This window comes from Hevea brasiliensis, chromosome 3 (assembly GCF_030052815.1).
Source record: "Hevea brasiliensis isolate MT/VB/25A 57/8 chromosome 3, ASM3005281v1, whole genome shotgun sequence".
Taxonomy (NCBI): Eukaryota; Viridiplantae; Streptophyta; class Magnoliopsida; order Malpighiales; family Euphorbiaceae; genus Hevea; species Hevea brasiliensis.
The window spans coordinates 33149331-33171201 of record NC_079495.1 but is presented as its reverse complement, the minus strand read 5'-3'; the positions used below and the strand labels follow the sequence as shown (position 1 = coordinate 33171201).

At 32.2% G+C, this 21871-nt stretch overlaps 1 protein-coding gene across 2 annotated transcripts; it reads right to left on the bottom strand.

Moving 5' to 3' along the window:
* Positions 1–548: 548 nt before the first annotated feature.
* Positions 549–17186, bottom strand: LOC110661546 (transcription factor TGA2.3). Of its 2 annotated transcripts, none has more exons than XM_021820205.2 (11): positions 16357–17186; positions 15011–15111; positions 7053–7126; positions 6763–6957; positions 6468–6545; positions 6307–6366; positions 6070–6147; positions 5920–5971; positions 3990–4261; positions 2631–2879; positions 549–1069 (listed from the first exon to the last, which is right to left on the bottom strand). In XM_021820205.2, the coding sequence occupies exons 1-11, from the start codon at positions 16452–16454 to the stop codon at positions 923–925; spliced, it is 1404 nt and encodes a 467-aa protein (XP_021675897.2). In that variant the 5' UTR covers positions 16455–17186; the 3' UTR covers positions 549–922. The 2 variants fall into 2 exon arrangements, with proteins under 2 accessions (XP_021675897.2, XP_021675899.2); XM_021820207.2 differs by having other exon boundaries at positions 6763–6891; positions 16357–17185.
* Positions 17187–21871: the final 4685 nt, after the last annotated feature.

Below are 21871 nucleotides of genomic sequence, written 5' to 3'. Positions count from 1 at the left end.
AATAAAAATATAATAATATAATAGAGATATTGATCAAAGATATGAAATTATCTTCAGCTGGTTAATTATATAATTCTTTTCACTATTTTAAATATCAAAATTCTATTATATCCCCTTAATATACTAAAAAAACATATTATATTCAAATATTATCTTTATTTACTAATATTAATATAATATTAATTACCTAAAAATATAATATTAATTACCTAAAAAATTATAAATATAGTGCAAAAGGAATATATATATATATAAAAGCATTATAATAAATATATATTAATATATTATAACTTATATTATAATAATAATTATTTATTATAGTATTAAGCGTATACATATCAAATAATGTGTAACTTATATATACATAATTAGCGAATTAATAACTTAATTGTAGTTTAAAACAACTAATAAAATTAAGCTCTTGAAAAATTTAACCTTGCCACTTGTAATATTATATGGCAATCTCTTGAAAGACTTTAGCCTACATATTATATATATATATATATATATATATATATATATATATATATATATATCCAAAAGAAAGATCACCCAAATGTAAATACAACTTGATTCCGATTTTTAGTATACAAATCGATAGCTGTAAACTATGTTACATGTACCACTCCCATCTTCCTTTATCACTTCTAACAAACAAAAAACTTGATCGAATTATTGGCACTAAATGTTTTACAACACGAAATAACCATAAATCTACAAGGCATACCTGATGTTACAGCTGCAATGTGGAACCTATAACTACACCAACCATGACCTTAATGCAATACAATTGTTAAGCAGACGACTTACAAGTCCCATGCACATGGATCATAGTCACTTGTCAAGAAAACTTATCAGGTGGCGTCATGGAGTTGATCTCCAAAATAACATTCCGGAGGGGCAATCTATTGCTCTCATTCCATCATTCACGTGGCCGAGCCAACCAGAGAGAACTAAGGGCTCGAAGCCTAGAGAAATAATCATTTATTGCCAGAAGGGCACGGGCCGACTGCCGGGTTGTCAATACACGGTGCATTTGTTCAAGTGTTTGCTGTCTCAGATTATCAGCCTGATAATTGCCAAAGCAAAAACAATAATAATCAATGGAAACTGCCAATCCAACAATAAAATAATGAGACCCATAGAAGATGAATGATAATAACAATATATTGCACAAGGCAGTATAAATTTAGATGCATAATATTGCAACTTCTAAAATAACATAAGCCTTTTTCAAGTTCCCAAAACTGAAGTAGCTTCACTTTGTTCTATTATAGAAGGGGGAACAAGAAAACGGCCAAAAGAGTTGAATTGGAAAAATGCCTCCTAAGCTTTGAGCAGATTGCAAACTCACCCTAAGTTTTGGGTTATCCCAAACACCAAAACTTACCAAATCCTTGAAGAGTAAACAGCTGGCTGGCCCACAGGATGCCTAATTGCCTATTTCCTAATTCACCACTAATCCATACCTAAATATACACTAAATTGAATATCAAAATCAAGGCATCATCTATGAACCATGGAACAAAAAATAAGGGCCATGGGGAACAACCTAGGGAAAAAAAAAACATAAAGAATAGGGGGGAGGGGGAGTGGGTGGTGTTGCGGGTGTGGAATTTCTGCATATGATATAATGTGATCTTGTGCCCATCAAAACAGGAGAGAGAGAGAGGAAGGGGGGAGAAGACACATGCTTGAAGGAAGAATTAAAGGCTGCTTGCCAACTGAGCCAGGAAGAAAATGGTCAATTAATAATCTTTTTCAAGTTTCTTTCACCCCTCTAAGGAGAAAGGAATGGGAGAGATTTGATTTCTAATTTTTATTTTTTGGATTTCTTTTCCCGTTTCTCTTAATTTTTCTAAACCAATCATTGGTTTCCACACTCCTAATGGGACTTGTAGAAGTTGAACAAAAGAAGTTACAGTATTCTCTACAATAACAACCAAGTCTTAATCCCAAACTAGTTGGGGACAGCTATATGTGAGCTTAACAAAGTATAACGTGTCTCAAGCCTGGGAAAAGGAAGGTTGCGGTAGGTTAACAGCCAACGTAAAATTCACTCAATTCTCATGATATGGATCCTTTTGATATAAGTTACATTATTGTCCAAGTCACGTAATTTTAAAAACTATAAGATATCAATCCAATTTGAGCAAAACAAACTAAAATCTGATTCAGATTAGGTATCACAACATACAGATGCTAATCAATTGGAAAATACTGCAATGAATCAGTACACTTCTACTCCCTGCTTATCCCAATAATCAGTACTCAACCCACAAATGTGTAGCAAGATAGTATGCGCCTACAAGCGTTTATTATGTGTGTCAATGTTTCTTTTTAGCCTGGAGATTCCATACGACATAAAACTGTCCAGCTATATAACTATGGAAACACATAAAGGAGAAATCTAACTCGCTTGCTTATAGATGACAATTAAAACAAAAGGAGAAACCTAGACTTGATAAAATGAAATCCAACATGTGCTCAAATTCAAAAAAAAAAAAGAACACTAAAAAAATCATTCTGCTTGTCCTAATTGCACCAGAAAAGCTACTTGGTATTTCAAGGATCCACCCTACGCTCACCAGTGATCCTTGGGAATAGGAAGACACAACTCAGAAAATTACCTGGCGAAGGAACCCCTCTAAAGTTCCAAGCTTCCCCATGGCCATGGCCATCTGCCCCATGTAGTTTGCCACATTCCCAGAAGAACCAGATGAACCAGGTGTGCCATTGGCCAATGTCTCAGCCAAAGATTGCTGCAGTGCTTCCATTCCTTGTGACAAAGCATCTTCAGCCTGTTGGGATGATTGTTGCAAATTGTAGACGCCCATCAACTGTTGCTCAGTTAGAGGCTCCAACTGATTCACAAGAAGCTACACCAATTTCACAAATTCTAATTCAGTTCAGGTAACAGAACATGAAATGCATTCATTTAATCCAAAATGGAGAACTCTTTTTTTTTTGGCGGGGTTTGGTGAAGGATAGTAGGATACATTTATAAGTACTTTAGCAGTCACAAAATTGAGAACAATTGTTTTCCAGATTAACATTAACATGCTTAAATGGGAGGAAAAATATCATTCATCATATTTCCAAAATCAAAAAGGGATAAACTCAAACATTCCAATACTAGATGGGAAAAACAGATGAGGCAAAAGGCTCTTCATCTAATACAATATTTCAACACCACAAATCGTATCTTGTTATAAAATTCTAAATAAACCCAGAGGATTTTAATTCAAAAACAATAAACATTAAAGGAAAGAATATAACGCGATTATATGAGATTTTAGCTTCAATGCTTGTAATAATTTTTCGTGTAAAAATATGAGCACAATCAGGCTTCAAGTAGGATGTGGGAAAGCAGAAATAAGTTATTAGCTTTCCCTCATTCCATTCCTACACACAAAAGCATCAAAGAAAAAAAAAACCATGCCAGAAGCAACTAAAGGTGCAAGTACACAAACTCAGCAGCTCTTGCTCATTTAGCCACAGATAAACAGACCATATCTACATGGCCCATTGCAAAGTAAAACAATATTCCTTAAATAATGATCTGCCAACACACACACACCTCATGGTAATTAAGCCAGATTGGAGTGTTCAATGTAAGCTAAAAATGGACCTCTTCCATTCATCAAACAGCATAGCCAAAAACTAAATAACCTTAACAGCATACATTTCTGGTTCTTCAACAACCCTGCTACAGTAGACAACTGAAAGTTCGGAGAAGTCCCACAACATCTAATACAACCAAGTTACAATATATGAATTCTATTAGAGAAGGGGCTAATTCTTTCCCACAGAAATGTAAGTCACCACTAGATTTAAACAAGCTAACAAGAAAATATTGTCAATGTCACACATATCTTATTATATTGCATTGTGCCCAATTATAAATTAAGCCACCATAAGAGGAAAGCCTTTGTTTTACGCAATTAAATGAATTAAAAACGTGAAGGAAATGCTAAGACAAAACTCACTTTCAGGAGCTCAGATGAGCGGAAGCCACCTATCCACATGAAACACCGCTCTGCTGGTGTCTTCCACATTCCTGACAAGATATGGAAAACATCGGCTTTGGCTGCAACACCCTTCAGCCTGAAAATGTCATTGAAATGTGCTATGACATTGTCAACAATGGTACGAAGTTCAGTGTCTCCTGCATGTGAATTAAGTGCAGCTCTCAGCTCATTTATCTGCCTGTTGTGTTCTTCTAGCCACCGTGCATATTCTACATCAAATGCCAAGGCACCTGCAGAATAATGCAAGGTAAAAAAAAAAATAATGTTTTCAAGAATAAATATTTATATCATGTAATAACTCAACAACACTAGCATCCAGTGGTCAAGAGTAACCAAGAAGAAACACAAGCAAATCAATTGAAGAGAAATTAAAATAATGCTCAAACAATATCTCAATCATATAACAATGTTAAAGACCAATAATCACTAGGATTCGGTGTTTTGAGTAACAGAATCAAACCAAATCAGCGACTGCTACTGTGAACTATGTTACCGTAGTTATTGAATCGAGAATCGAATCTAATAGTAAGATTCAATAAAAATTCTCAAAATTAATTAAAAATTATATATGTTCTAAAAAATAAGTTAAAAAAAAAAATCACAATGACACGATTTAACATATATAATTATCATTTAACTAATTAGAAGTATGCTTTATGATAAAACAATATATTCTTATTATGTTATACAGTTTTATCTTATAAACGATGAATTCCTACAATGATTATCATTGTGCATGTGATGAAACTGCCATTTATATTTGATCAAATAATCAAATAATAAAAAAGGATAGAGGGTTAAATTAAAGGATCAGAATATATTAATATAAAACATCATAATTTGATAAGTATAATTAGAAAAGTAAATTAACAAAAATGAAAAAAGAAAGAAGAGAGACACAGAGGGGGAAAAAGAAAAGAATGGTTTGTGGAAGAAAAAGAGCTAAGGGAATGTTTTATGTGCACTTTCCATAGTCAAGACGAAATGAAATCTTAAATTTTGAAGATATAGGATCTAACTCTCTAGAAAAAGACTCATATCGATTCACCCGATTCACTATCGAATCGGAAGATTCGGTCATGATTCTGATACATTTGCAATTAAACCCATAGATTTGAATCATTAGGATGGAGAATTGAATCAAATCATGCGATTTGAATCAAGAATTGTAAGATTCTATCAACAGTGTATTTCACAAAATTAGCAAAATGGCTCAAATCAAACATTCAACGAAGAATTTAAATATCATAATTATCAAGTATATTTAACAATTTATAGTAAAATATGGTTAAAGAAATAGTTCATTACAAAAAAGATTTTTTTTTTTTTAAAGATTTTATTTGTATAGGAATGGATTGTAACAATAAATTAACACAACAAATTGATATAAAAAAAACATGACAGAAATGGTTCAATGGTCTAAATAAAAATTAAAAGAAATAAACTTCCTCTAAGGTTTAAAATTATAAAAAAAAAAATTCTGGAAATCCAATTGGCAACGCTTCCACTCAATCCATGTACACCCATCCAATCCTGCCCACCCTTTTTCTCTATTTGCCTGCTGCTACAGCTGTTGCACCATAAGCATAACAGGCTGTAACAGCATCTCATACTCTGTGGATTCACAAAGATTCATGAATTACAGGTAGTGTACCAGAAAATATCAAATTGATAGACCCTTAAAAAAATCCAATATATATTGGCTGACCTGATATGATACATATTGGCCGATATTTAAAACATTAAAGGATTTCTACAAATGTGGATGGCATTCACTTGATCACGCATAACATGTGAAAACATAAATTCACCAGATCCATCATACCATGACCAATTACACATCTGCAAGAAAAATAAAAATAAATGGACTAAAAATAGATTAAAGTACCATTTCCACTCATTGAATGGGATTGATCTCCTGAGCTCGAAATAAAAATGCCCTAAATTCAATAAAGTTAAATAAAAGCAATCAAACATGACAGAAAAATAGGAGCCAATAAAACATATCTCAACATCAAAAAAGTAGTAACAAGCAAACCTGTTGGCGGGCTCTTTGGAGCTCTTGCTCAAGTTGAGTTAGCTTCAGCCGACTGCTCTCCAATTGTTGTACATATGCCTGTAATGGGAAAAGAAAAAAAAGCAGTTCATAAACAAAACTGTTAGACTATACAATCAGAGTCAGACACATACACGTCTCTTTTTAAGAATCACAATTCATGCAATTAACAGCAAAACACCATGAATAAAATGTAACTACAATCTCAATAGGACCTACTTTTTTCCTTAGCCTGCTTTTTCTGGCAGCTTCACGATTTTGAGCAAGTCTGCGCAATGTCTGCAAAATAAATAATTAAAAGAGAAAAATAATAAAGAGAATAAATATATTATCATGTTGAGTAGTTGTTGTATGAACAAAAAATTAGTAAATCATTTGACCTTTTGATCCCCTGACTTTTCCTTTGATTTGTCACTAGAATCAGATGCCATGACTGCAGTTGACTGTCCTCTTTCACTCTGCACAAGGAAACGGCAATTTATAAGCTATCACTGATTGCCAACAGCCTGCCTTTTCTTCCAAGTGAAAAGGCAGAGTTATGTTGCTCTGGTGATAGTAGAAGTTACTTTTCATCATCAAGAGAGAGAGAGAGAGAGAGAGAAGGATAGAATGCATAAATCAATGAATATTTTCCTCAAAGAAACATATGCTAAATGATGAACAAAGAGACTTCACCCTTTGATTTTTGTCATCTGTGTCATCTGTTGAGGTATCAGTTCTAGGACTGCCATCGGCAACATTGGTCTCTCCCCAATTTTCACGGTGGCTACCAAGCATAGTAACTGGATTTGATTGTGATTCTTTCTGCAGTGGCAATGATTGGGCACGCACAACAGCAGCAGACAGATTTATATCTGAGGATGAAAGTGACTGGAACTCCAAGTGGAGTTTTGAGAGAGAGAGAATTTGAGCATTTTTAAATTATTATAAAAATACAGAACTGTGAAGGAAATATAAAGATTTACCTTATTCAAAGTGCCAAATTGGACATCAGTGCCTATTGCCTGGCTGCTTGATTTTAACTGATTGAACACAGGATCTGAAAGTCAAAAAGTCCATGAATTCAAAAGAATGCATTAGAATTTAGTTCCCAGTAAAATATACTATCCAAAAACACTTGCTTGACCCTAAGGAATCAACAGAATTTGATAAAATGGTCTAAGCAACAGACCCATAGCTTAACTGATTCACTGCAGGCTGGAATTAGGGGTGTAAATGGGTCAAGCTACTTGAATTCTGCTCACAAAATACTCAAAACTCAACTCAACTTTTATGGAGTCAAACTCAAGTTCAAATGGTTCAAGTAACAAGTCAAGCTATGTTCAAATATTATAATAATCAACATGGGTAGCTCACAAGCTTAATTGAGCTTTTTTTTTTTATATATAACGTGAAATATATATTATGTTATTTATTGTTTAAACTATTTCACCCTAAATATATATGATAAAAACACCAATTCAAGCTTACTCAAGTTTTAATTTGAGATTAATAAAAATTTTTATTTAAATTTAAAATGATAGTCGAGTAGAGCCAAGCTAAGCCCAAGTATCTTGAATATCTAGCCAAATTGAGATTGAGGATGAAAAGTGATGCACTTGTATCATATAGGCATTTAGGGGTAGTAATTGTTGCATTTTGTTATGGAAAGTCAATCACTATGTTATGGAAAGTCAATCACTATATTATTTCTCTATATATTTTGTATTCTGTATTCCTATTTAGGATTTCTTATTTAAAATTTCTTCCTAATTAGTAGAACACAATTATAGGAATCAATTTTATATATATACCCATGTACAGATTAATTGAAATCAATGAGAATCATCTCTTTCTACATGGTATCAAAGCAGGTCATCAATCTAGGGTGACTATTTGTTCTCACTACCCAGCTCAGGAGAGACCTTGGCCGCCGACCGGCCGTTTCAACCCCGATCAACATCGCCGGCATCGTCTCAACCCCCTCATTCCACCACTGTGTGCTGTTGCCTGATCTAGTATAACCATTAAAGGACTTCTGAGGTTTGGCTCTCAGATCCTATTTTGGTATTTGCTTGATTTGTGATTTTGGGTTATTTTGCTGCTATAAGCACTTTGGATTAGCGTTTTGGTTAGTTTTCTTTGTCTCAACAAATGGCAGACAATAAGAATGTTATTTCTGATGTGATTCCGGTGATGACTAAGATCACGGAACACAAACTTAATGGTTCGAATTACCTGGAGTGGAGTAAGACTGTTAGGGTCTATTTGCTTAGCATTGATAAGGATGATCACCTTACTAAAAATCCACCCACTGATGATACACGACAAACTTGACTAAGGGAGGATGCTCGGTTGTTTTTGCAGCTTCGGAACTCGATTCATAGTGAGGTAATTAGTTTAATTAATCACTGTGAATTTGTTAAGGAATTGATGGATTACTTAGATTTTCTGTATTCTGGTAAAGGGAATATCTCCCGTATTTATGATGTTTGTAAGGCATTCTACCATGCTAAGAAAGAGGATAAGTCTCTCACGGCTTATTTTATGGATTTTAAACGGGTATATGAAGAACTTAATGTATTGTTGCCTTTTAGTCCTGATGTGAAAGTTCAGCAGGTCCAACGAGAGCAACTGGCTGTTATGAGTTTTCTTGCAGGCCTTCCTTCAGAGTATAAGACTACTAAATCTCAGATCCTCTCCAGTTCTGAGATTTCCTCTTTGCATGAAACGTTCACACGGGTCCTTCGTACAGAGAGTACTCAATCTTCACAGTCTGCCAGTAGTGCTCTTATTAGCCGTAATCCAAATGGACAACAGGGTAATAGAAGAGGAAGTAGAAGAGGAATTACAGGCAACAGAAGTAATCAGCGTAATGGAGAGGCTAGTTCTAATCAGGACTCAAGAGGAGTCATTTGTTATTATTGCCATGAGCCTGGCCATACAAAATATAATTGTCCGCAACTTCAGAGAAAAAATCAGCGATCACAGATACCAAATATGGCAATAGAGAATTCTACAGTATCTTCCTCTAAGAAAACTATTTTGGTATCTGCAGAGGATTTTGCACAATTTTCCCAGTATCAGGCATCTCTAAAGCCTACCAGTTCCCCTGTCACTGCGATCGCTGAGTCAGGTAAATCCACTACATGACTTGTGTCTTCTTCATCCAAATGGGTTATTGATTCTGGTGCAATAGATCACATGACAGGTAATTCTAATCTTCTATCTGCTTTTCAGTCTAATCTCACTTCCTTTACTGTTACTTTAGCTGATGGTTCTACTTCTTGTGTCATGGGTTCTGGAACTGCAAACCCGACTTCGTCAATTTCTTTGTCTTCTGTTTTGTGTCTACCAAAATTCTCTTTTAATCTACTTTCTATTAGTAAACTTACTCGTACCTTAAATTATTCTGTTTCCTTTTTTCCTGATCAGTATTTGTTTCAGGATCTTACGACGAAGCAGATTGTTGGTAGAGGACGCGAGTCAGGTAGTCTCTACATTCTGGAAAATCATGTACCGCGGTCGCTTGTTTGCTTCAGTACCTTAACACCTCTTGAAGCTCATTGTAAATTGGGTCATCCTTCTTTGTCTACCATGAAGAAGCTGTGTCCTCAATTTCAGTCTTTATCAGTACTAGAATGTGAGTCGTGTCAGTTTGCAAAACATCATCGTTTGCCTTCTGTGTCTAGAGTTAATAAACGGGCTTCATCTCCTTTTGAATTAGTTCATTCTGATGTTTGGGGTCCTTGTTCTGTTACATCTAAAACTGAATTTCGTTATTTTGTTACTTTTGTTGATGATTACTCTCGTGTTACCTGGTTATATTTAATGAAGAATCGTTCTGAGTTGTTTTCTATCTTTTGTGCCTTTTGTAATGAAATCAAAACTCAATTTAATATTTCTGTGCGCATATTAAGAAGTGACAATGCCAAAGAATACTTTTTAGCACAATTTCAACCTTATATGACACAAAATGGCATTCTTCATCAGTATTCATGTGTGGATACCCCATCCCAAAATGACGTGGCCGAAAGAAAAAATCGTCATCTTCTTGAGGTAACTCGTGCTCTTCTTTTTCAGATGAAAGTACCTAAACACTTTTGGGCGGATGCAGTTTCTACAGCATGTTTTTTTATCAATCGTATGCCGTCTTCTGTCCTTAATGGGGATATTCCTTATACTACTTTGTTTCCTACAAAATCTTTGTTCCCTGTTGAACCCCGTATTTTTTGTTGTACCTGTTTTGTGCGTGATGTTCGTCCACAGATTACTAAATTGGATCCAAAATCTCTCAAATGTATCTTCCTTGGGTACTCCCGGCCCCAAAAAGGGTACCGCTGTTTCTCTCCTACTCTTAATCGTTATCTTGTTTCTGCAGATGTCACATTTTTTGAGTCCACTCCATTTTTTCCTCCATCATCTGTGTATGAGAGTCGGGGGGAGGAGGATGATTTCTTAATATATACTGTCCAACCAATGTCTAGTCCTCTCCCACAGCCTGTTCCTTCTGTCTTTAGACCTACTCGACCTCCCGTTGTTCAAATTTATTCCAGGAGATTGGAGATTCCTGACTCAGATCCTCCACCAGCTACTACGTTGGAAGATACCTCATACTGATCATGATTCTAATCTAGACTTACCCATTGCTCTTCGTAAAAGTAAACGTTCATGTACTTACCCTATCTCTTCTTTTGTTTCTTATAATCAATTGTCTTCTTGTTCTCAGTGTTTTGTTACTTCTTTAGACTATCTCTAATACTGTTGATGAGGCACTGTCTCATCCTGACTGGTGTGATGCTATGAAAGAGGAAATGGAGGCTTTAGATACTAATGGTACATGGAAACTATTGCCTTTGCCCACTAGTAAGAAAGCTATTGGTTGCAAATGGGTATATACAGTAAAGGTAAATCCTGATGGTTCTGTGGCTAGGATAAAAGCACGCCTTGTAGCAAAAAGATATGCTCAGACATATGGGATTGATTACTCTGATACTTTTTCTCCTGTAGCTAAACTTACTTCTATTCGCTTGTTTATCTCTTTAGCAGCTACATATGATTGGCCCCTGCATCAATTGGATATGAAGAATGCTTTCCTTCATGGTGATCTTTAGGAGGAGGTATATATGGAGCAACCACCTGGATTTGTTGCTCAGGAGGAGTTTGGTAAAGTTTGTAGGCTTCGGAAGTCTCTTTATGGCTTGAAACAAAGTCCTAGGGCATGGTTTGGGAGATTCAGTGAAGCAGTACAGGAATTTGGTAAGCAAAAGAGTAAGTGTGATCACTCAGTATTTTATAGGCAATTGGTAGTCTATGTGGATGACATTGTCATCACTGGGAGTGACTCTGCAGGTATTTCATCTCTTAAAACCTTCCTCCAAACTCAGTTTCAGACCAAAGGCTTGGGATTGTTAAAGTATTTCTTGGGTATCGAAGTTATGAGAAGTAAGAAGGGTTTTCTTGCCTCAAAGAAAATATGTCATCGATCTATTGACAGAGACAGGAAAATTAGGTGCTAAGTCTTGTAGTGCACCAATGACTCCAACTTTACAATTGTTAGCAGGGGATAGTGAGTTGTTTGAAGATCCAGAGAGATACAGGAGATTGGTAGGAAAATTGAACTACCTTACAGTCACTCGTCCTGACATTGCTTATGCCGTTAGTGTGGTAAGTCAGTTTATGTCTTCCCCAACTGTTGCTCATTGGGAAGCCTTGGAACAAATCTTGTGTTATCCAAGGGCGCCCAGAAGAGGTTTGCTATATGGTAATCATGGGCATTTGAATGTTGAATGTTTTTCGATGCCGATCGAATTTGGATCTAAGGTTGACAGGAGGTCAACCATCTGGATATTGCGTTTTTATTGGAGGAAATTTGGTGTCTTGGAGAAGCAAGAAGCAGAGTATAGTTTCTCGATCTAGTGCTGAATCCGAATACAGAGCCATGGCACAATCAGTATGTGAGGTAATGTGGATACTTCAATTACTAGATGAGACAGGTTTTAAGACCTCCCTGCCTGCGAAATTGTGGTGTGATAATCAAGCTGCTCTTCATATTGCTTCTAATCCGGTGTTTCATGAGTGGACCAAACATATTGAGATTGATTGTCACTTTATTCATGAAAAGATTCAACAACAGATCATCTCAACAGGACACATCAAAACTGGAGAGCAGTTAGGAGATATTTTCACAAAAGCTCTGAATGGAGCTAGGATTGACTACATTTGTAACAAGTTGGGCATGATTAACATCTATGCTCCAACTTGAGGAGGAGTCTTATGGAAAGTCAATCACTATGTTATGGAAAGTCAATCACTATATTATTTCTCTGTATATTTTATATTCTGTATTCCTATTTAGGATTTCTTATTTAGGATTTCTTCCTAATTAGTAGAACACAATTATAGGAATCAATTGTATATATATACCCATGTACAGATTAATTGAAATCAATGAGAATCATCTCTTTCTACACATTTCATCCATGTTTAGTTAAAAATTACATAATTATTAGTTAATTCCTTTATATTTTAGAATTCATGTTGATCCAGCTCAACTCTTTGATTTCTGTGTTATATCAGGTGATTTGATGCAATCCTATGTAATTTTCTTTATTCTAGAGTTAGGGATGTAGCACTTTCAATTAAGTTATGGATTTGATTTTATTTTATTTAATAAATTGAGTATTTTGTTCTTTGATTCAATTTCTTGTACTCTCAATGCATACTATGTGTTGGTATTCACTTAGTATTAATTCTATATTCAATTTCTTGTACTCTCAATGCATACTATATGTTGGTATTTACTTAGTATTGATTCTAGATATTAATTGAAGTACTGATCAGTAAAAATTAATATTGGATAAATACGATTTTGAACTTAGAGTTTTGACCTAAAGATAGGCTAAGATTTCATGTTAAAATGATAATTAATCAAAGAACTTAAAGGGTCTTAATTAATTTAATCGCCACGAAAGTAGAGTTTAAGTTTATTAAGATACAACTTGAATGCTTTGAGAGAGAACTTGAGATAACTTAGGATTAATTTCCTTCAAAATAATAAATTCCCATTTATTGAATAGGTTAGATTAGGTGCGTGATTGATTGAAGTAAAAACCCCTAACTCTGAAATGCTTTTACCTATTGATATGTTCAATTTCATTAATCTGCTTTTATTTACTTTCTAACTATAATTAGTTTAGCTCACAATTTTACTTTGAATTCAATAGTCTAGATAATGACAATTGCCACGTAGTTTGGTAATCGGACAAGATTCCTCATGGGAACGATACTCTATTCACTACTTTGTAACTTGTTAATGATCCACGCACTTGCGGGATTTTGCATAACAAAAAGCTAAAGCTCAGTTGAGTTGAGTTGAGTCTCAAGCCTTGAGTTTTTGAGTCAAGTCAAGCGTCAGCTTTTAAGCTGGGTCAATATTGAGAAATACATTGTATTGACTCGACTTTGGCTTAGTTACCCGTAGTTGGAATCATTAGGCTGCAATGACTCCCTGCAATCTTGAGCATGGTTTTAAATAACATACGTAATTTAAACATTTTTTTGTTTACCGTTACCGTTACCATTGTTATTTAATAGATTTTTAAATTTCTAGCTGTAAAGGCTGTTACGATAGACAGCCGTTACCGACCATTATGTAACGATCGTAATGGCCATTACTTTTCTAGCTAAGACTTCTTAGTTTTTATTTTTTACCTCTTTCATGTGAAATGCAATAGAGGGAGCCTTTTTTCGAGCAAAAAGCTATCTTGGCTCGTTCATTTTAGCACCTTTTCATTCTCTCTAAGCAACTAAGCCATTTCCTCTCAATTTTCTCCACAACCAACCCAAGTGAAATCATTCATTTCTCTACAAATTTTTTAGCTCAAGAGCATGGATTATCAAATAGACAAGATAATTTTAAAATGAAGGAGACTGAAGCGTGTATTATTTTCCCCCCCCTAATTTTAGCTATTTTTGAATTATTTTTAGATAAATACATAAATAATTAGAAAATAAATATCAAAGAAAGTTTTAAGCTTTAATAATATTTGCTAAATATAAATTTAAGCTTTGGCAAGAAAAAATTAAGAAAATAAATAATCATGAAATTAACTATTAAAAGTTGAAATTGATTTTCTAAATTAAATAGTATGTAAGTTTATAACCTAATTACATAGCAAGTTAAATAACCTAATTACAAGGTAAGTTTACAACCTAAGCTAATAATGTCCTAGGATCAAAGTCAAGATAATTAAGAATCTCCTAAACACTCATTTTGGTGGTAATAAGGTTAGTTATTTACTATCTTCTTAGTTATTTTGATTTTAAATTGATTACTACTAATGATAAGAATGGTGGATCTAATGTCTTTATTTGATATATTTGTACTTGTTATTTAGTTATATATCTTAGTTATAGTCATATTTTTGTATATTTATTCATTTCACGAACTCTGCAAATTTTTCAAAAGAATTTGCATAAAGACAGGCTGTTATCATTACGTTACGTCTGTTATAGGCCCATTTTTGTCACTTGTGACTGTGACCGCAAACGCGGTAGCGACCACGATTTAAAACCATGATCCTGAGCAAGAATATTATGATGATGATTTATTCACAAGGTAAAATAAATACCAAATTAACAAAAGATTTAATTTTGTGACTGTAGGATAAGTGCCAAATCAATCAAATCATGGTAGTTAAAATCTTTTAGCCCCTACAACATGTAGGATATGACAAATAGCAAAGCAACAAGCTAACAGCAGCTAAAACAGAAGATTGACCACAGGAGTCAGGTAACCATAGAAAACTCAAGAAATGCACACGATAAACACTAATTTCCTACAAATGAATGCTTGACACAATTAGTTTCCAATGTTGGAAGAATTAAAAGTGCACAAACAAAATTAGATGTTGAAAAAAAAAAAAAAACTGAAACTACATACTTCTGCTAAGATCAACAGCATCTTCTATGCGAAATCCAAGAGACTGTTCAAGTGTTCCAAAATCTGAAATTCGAGAGCGGATACTATTTCCTTCTGTGCCCCTGAAAACCATCCATCAGAACTATTATGTACAAACTACTAAGATTAATAAATCAAAAAGCAAAGAAAAGATTAACACTTAAACTTGAACCCAAACCAACCTATTGAACTGTCAGTCTGTTTGTATAGCCTACATTCAATCAATAAATAACAGATAATGTGAACCAAACCTTTCAAACTCTCAAAAGTTAATTGTAAACTCTGAAGGAAGCAACTCCATATCCTAATCAACTAAAGATGGAACTAACCCATTGCAAAAGTATATATAAAAAAAAAGTTAGTAAATAAAAAAATGGTAAAATAAGGAGTCACCAAAAGATGCTTTACCAATAAATCAACACCCCCGCCCCCTCCCGAGGGAACCCACATAGAGAGAGAGAGGGGGGGGGGGGAGAGAGAGAGAGAGAGAGACAAGAGAAATAATACACCCCAAACCCATTTCTGTCACTTTGAATGACATAATTGCAGTTATCTAAAATAACAGCAGATCTTAACTGATGATCATACACAAAGGCCCCCTTCTTTCAGTTCAAAGTAAAGGATACTTGAGGGGAACCTCAAACCTTAACTGCCTGCACTACAAGACAAAGACTTGACTACCGGGCTACCAGTTGCGCAATTAAATTTAATTTATCCACATAGTGCAATTGCTTTCTTTCTTTTCCAAATTTTGACACAGCAGCTTCAGAAAACATAATGCTCTTGCTTGGCACAAGCAGAAACTTAACAATCATCAAAATATAGAGCTGCTCCCTTCATGACACTATATCTGTTCCATAATTATCTAAATGGTCATCCAAATTCAAGACATTCTTATGCCAATAAAAAAATTTCCACCCAAGAAGCATCATTAAGCTAACTTGATACACTTTAACCACAGGTTCAAACAATGATGCAAAATCCTACAAAATGCAATTTTGTATATGGAAGATTCAAGTTTCTCCGCACATTCTAATTTTTAAAAACTAAACAACAAATTACACTTGTTTTTTTTAAATGCACATGAATTTTTCACTTGATGAATAGAAAGTTAATAACTCAAAGGTGCAGCCATTACATGGCAACTATGGCAACTACTTTTACTATAACCACAACACCAACCAAGAAACAAAATACCCAAAAGCAAACCATCTAAATAAGAATCATAAAAATAAAGCACATGTTACCCAGCCCTGAAAATCCCTAACAAAAATAGAAAAAAGCCCCAGATTGTGAAATTTTAAGAAAATAAAGAAGATAAAATTTACATTGGATTGGAAGTGGGTATTGAAGGAACGAAACTCGGCATCTCGGTCAAAGTGCTATTATCATTTTGTCCACTAACATTCACCGTTCTAGTACCCATGAATCACCATCATCGCCGCCGCCGCCGCCGCCTCCTCAGCCACAATCACCGCTACCAAATTTATTAAACCAAGCAGACCCTTATGAAAATCAACAAAATACCACAACCCAGATACAGCCACTCCACAAAATACAAGCAAAAGAATCAACGCAGCACATCCAGTTCCGCAAAACTGCAGAGAACTTGTAACAATTTGAGGAGCCGAATCCACCACCCAATTCAGAACACAAACTAAACTCATAAAACAAACCTTAAAACTCAAGTAGTACGAAAAATAAGTCCACCAAGGTTGTCTGTAACCCAGAGACCTAGAAGTAAGACAAGGTGAAAACAAAAGAGACTACATAAAACTGAAGAAAATTGCAGCACCTACTCCACCAAAACTACCCAATAATGACAAACCATATGAAAGCCCTGGCTTTGAGCTAAAATACCACAAAACAACCAAAGCCAACCCAACCCAGTAAAGCAAAATCCAAGAAAGAGTGCTTGTTAAAACTAATTGGGCAAGAACCCCGAAGCTTAAATGAACAGAAAAAGGCAGAGAGAAAGATAAAACCCTAAACAGAGAGCCTTGTTGAAGATAAAAAGTAAATTTTTTACATTTTTGTCATGAGTATACAGGGAAGATTATCTACTTGGTGCAAAAATTGATTCTTTCTGTGACTCTTTTCTCTAATCAAACTATACCAGTACTACAGACCCAGCCTTCAAAATTTGAGCTCCTTATTTATTACTATTTATTTTACGTCCTTTAATAAGGGGTAAGAGAAAGGAGAGGGTCTAAAAAAAATAAAAATTAAAATTAAAAAAAAAATAAAAGAAAAAAAAAGGAGCGGAGAAAGGGTGACCATCAGATCATTCCAATGAGTTCTCTTCTTAGCCCATGGGCCTTTTGTACTGTTTTATTTTTTTTATTTTTTATTTTTAACTTTTGTAATTCTTCAAAGCCACAAATTTCCCTTTTTCTTTTTCATTGAAACTCATTTATTATTTTAACCGATAAAATAAATATGATTTGTAGGATATAAATTTATTATATGAATATTTCATTTATTCATTTATTTTCTTAAAATAGAAAAGTGATTTATGTAATAAAAATTAATTTTAATGTACATAAATTACTTTTTAATATATAATATATAAAAAATAAAAAAATAAAAGAAATTTTGAGAAATAAAAAACAAAATATGAGAATAACTAATTAATTTTAATAAAAAATTAATTATATAAAAATATAAAATAAGATATTTGTCCTAAAATAGGATCAAAATTGGTCTTATCGCTAATTTTAGGGTAAGAAATTTCAATGACATCAAATTTTTCATTTTCTATTTGGTCATTATTTTATAAAAAAAATAATTAAAATTAATAATAAAAAATCATCCTCAAATGATTAAACTTTAATTCTACTTACATGCTCATGACAGTTCAACGGTAAGAGGGGTTAGGTAAGAGCATAAAATTACGTAGGGCAATAAAATGCTCATAACAAAGCAATTATTTAAATATTCGTTTATTTATGAAATTTGATTTGATTTTATTAATTTAAACATTTTTTTTCAACAATTAATCTATTCAAATCAATTATAGCTTGATTGGTAATCAGACATTTACAGAAATTCAATTAAATTTTTTTTAATCAATTCTTATTGTCAAAAATATTAGTCTATTTAGAAATTATATGCAATAATTCATTTCAATTAATTTCTTTTTATTAATTAATTCTTATATTAGAAAATTTAATAAGTAAAAGAATTCAATTCAAAATTTTAAAAAATTAATTTATTTTAAGAAAATAAAAATTAGGATAAAATTAATATGATTTTGTAACGTTTCAATTCAATTCTAAAGTGAAAAATAATAATATAATATAATAATATAATATATAAAATTAAAATAAATAATTTCTAAAATTAAAATTGAAATAGAAAATTCAAATAATAATAATAAATTAAAACAATTCTTAAAAAATTATAAAAATGGAAATATGGTAAAAATTATATAATTGTGGAAATTTATTTTATATATATATATAATTTATTCTAAAAAAGAGTTAAGAATTTATTTAATAATAATTTTTTGAATCTTTGAGCTGAGAAAAATAATATATAAATATATTAATAAATATATTTAATATATTTTAATTATAAAAACTCAAAATAATCAAACAATATTGTCAAAGTATTTTTTTTTCAACCCTATTAATAATAATATATTTTGAAAAAAATCCCAATCCCGTACAACTCCAAATCCATTCACTAAACAACCAATTAATAAAAAAGAAGGGTATGCGATGAGAGATCAGTGGGCTTTTTTTTTTTTTTTCTGAGAGATCAGTGGGGTTTGAAGAAGCATCATATGAAGTTTCCCATGAATTAGCCACACAACAAAAGTTGGTCTGTTCAAAAAGTAAGCAACAACTCCATTATAAAATTATTTTTTTGTTAAAAAGGAAAGAGCTCTTTGAAACTTCAAAATAACACTATAACAAAGACTTGAAAGTATAGGGTAACTTTGTAATAATGACCTAGGTTTATTTATGAAAAATATGTAGGAAAGACGCGCGAGAGTGATGCGATACTTGTAAATTGTTTTGTCTTTTTCTTTGATATTATGTTTAGATGGAAAATTTTAACTTATGAATTTAGATTTAAAATATTTAATTAAAAATATATTAAAATTTATTCAAATCTCAATACATGATGAGTTTAAAATTTAAAATAATAATTTTTATCTTATTATTTTAAATTCATCTCACTATGAATAATTGTATCACATAATATCATAATTTATATATACTTTTATGAAAAAAAATTTTATTAGTTAAATAAAAGATTTTTAAATTTATGAATTTTCAACCTTAAATTTTAAATTAAATATTTAAAATTTAAAATTTAAATCCAAATTTTAAAATCTAAATGCAACCTAAATTGAATTTCAATTACATACTTATATATTATTTTATTAAAATAAATCACTTTCTGTAAACTTTGTTTTCAATAAAGTAAGTGATCTACCTGAGAATAGGTAACTTATTTTCTGAAAATTGAGAAAAAAAAATTATCTTTTTATTTACTAAGGAGTAGACATTTAATTCTAACTAAATAAGACACTTTATAAAAATTTGAAGATTCTTAATTTATTTTAATCAAATAAGGTTGTTTTATCTAAATTAGTTTAAAATTTTCTATTTAAGTTTAATTTAATTTAAAAATAAATAAAAATCAAACTTTTTAATTTTTAAATTTAAATTAAAAATTAATAAATTAATTTTTTTGTTTAAATAAAAATAAAAAAATTAATTTTTAAATTTTAATTTTTAAATTAAATTGAATTCCCTCGTTAAATGCAGTTGTGAAAATGAACTTTTTGCCTTTTGATTTCCTTAGCGTTTAGCCTCCGGCTTGGAAGGCTTAGAAGGTTGTGGAAAGTCTTCATTCTATTGCCAATTGACACTTTTTGTTCTTCAATGCAAAAGTCAAAACTGGTTTCTTACACTTTTATTCCATTTTTTGCTTTTCTAAAATTAATTTTTAAGATTTTTTTATATTTATGACGATATGAAAAAAATATTTTATCAATATCTGATTTTTGCTTTTTATATGCATATGTTATTCATTCACAAATCAATTTTATGGAAATGGGCATTCGTTTAATTCAATCCAATTGAACTAAAATTTTAATTAAGTAAACTATAATATTTTTAAAATAATAATCAAACTGAATCCAAATATAATGAAAATCAAACATAATATAAAAATATTCTACCAATCATTCAATTATAATCAAAATAACTAAAAAGGTAAGATAAGATTTAAATATTATTAATTTACCATTATACATTATTTATCAAAACAATAAATATTATAATTATAAATAATATAATAATTATTGCTAATACATATTATCAATATTATCAATAAAAATACAAATTAAATTTCATCGAAAATCTTGTTTCTTTCCATGCTGGAGAGTAGATTTTTGCAATAGGATTTCTATCATGGAGGGCATTGATCTTCTCATAGTGGGAGAATGGTGATCCCAAATCCTTATTTCTCTTCTTCTTTTTTTAATCATATTTTATAATTTTTTTCTTGTTTTTAATTAACGTTGTTACTCTCTTTTGATTTTTTGTGTTTTCGTATACATTTGCTTTCTATCTTGTCTATTTGTCCTTTATCTTTATTATACTTACTAATTCTCATGGTTCTTTCTGCATCTTTAGTAATCTTTTCATGTCTATTGTCTTTTATCCTTTTCTTGGTTTTATTTGTGTTACGTCTTTGTTGTGTTTTTCTCCCCTGTTTTGTCTGTTTATAAGATTTTGTGTATCCTATTTCAAATGCTTTTATTGCTCCAGGTATTAGTCAGTTCGGGGATCAAAATTAGAGATGGACTCAGAGGCTTAATCAAGGGCTATGAATGGGGCTCAGTTAAAAGATTCAATGGGATAAGAGGCTAATATTCTTCACTATGAAGAAGAGGAAGAATCAAATAATGAAAAGAAAGTCCTACTTTGCTTTGGCTGGCAAACTATGAACTGATCAATCTTTTAATAAATAGGCTTTTATGGATACTATTGAACCTAAGTGGTTCTAAGCAAATCAAGTTGATTCACTCCAAGTTTTTTAACCTAACAAACAATGAGTTGCCGCTAATGGTTATGTTAGTGTTTGTGTGATTATAGGAACCTTACAATACTCCGATCAAAAGTTAAAAGTTTTCATTTGGTTCCATTCATGTTTGGACTTGAGCAAAGAATGTGGACTAGAGAAAATGGATTTCAAAATTATGAAATAATAAAGGAATGCACCAAGAAGAGGCTAAAGCTTGAAGGATGTGTGGCAAGCATAAAGAAGATGCAAGTAGCTCTTAGGGTGGTTTATTCCTTGTATGATTATGAGTTTTGTAATTTCAAGTTCTCTCACATTTTTTGCTCTTGACCATATTATTTGGACCCTGGGAACCTTTTATTAGATGTTGGTGATGTAGTTAAATTATATAGGTATTTATTGTCAATATTCATGGCATTTTGTTAGCATTTAGTCTATTTTATTTATTTTTAAGTTTTTTTAGTTATATTTGTAAAACCTATCAATCCAACATAATTCTTTGATTTTTATATTATATCAGGTGTTTTGATGTGATCCCTGAGCTAAGGACGAGTTTGGAAGAGTTTGAAAGAGGTTTGGAGGTCAAAAAATGAAGAATGAAAGGCTAAAAGAATTACATGGGCCATGTGACCTACCCCGTGTAATCTCTTAGACCCAGTGCAACCTTCTAGATAAAAGAAAATTAAAAAATTCAAGCTACAAAATATTACACGGGGTACCTCATGTAACAGTGCACTGCCCATGTAATGACTCTAGCCAACAATTCTAACCTGACTTTCTTCCTTCTAACTCAACCCAGAT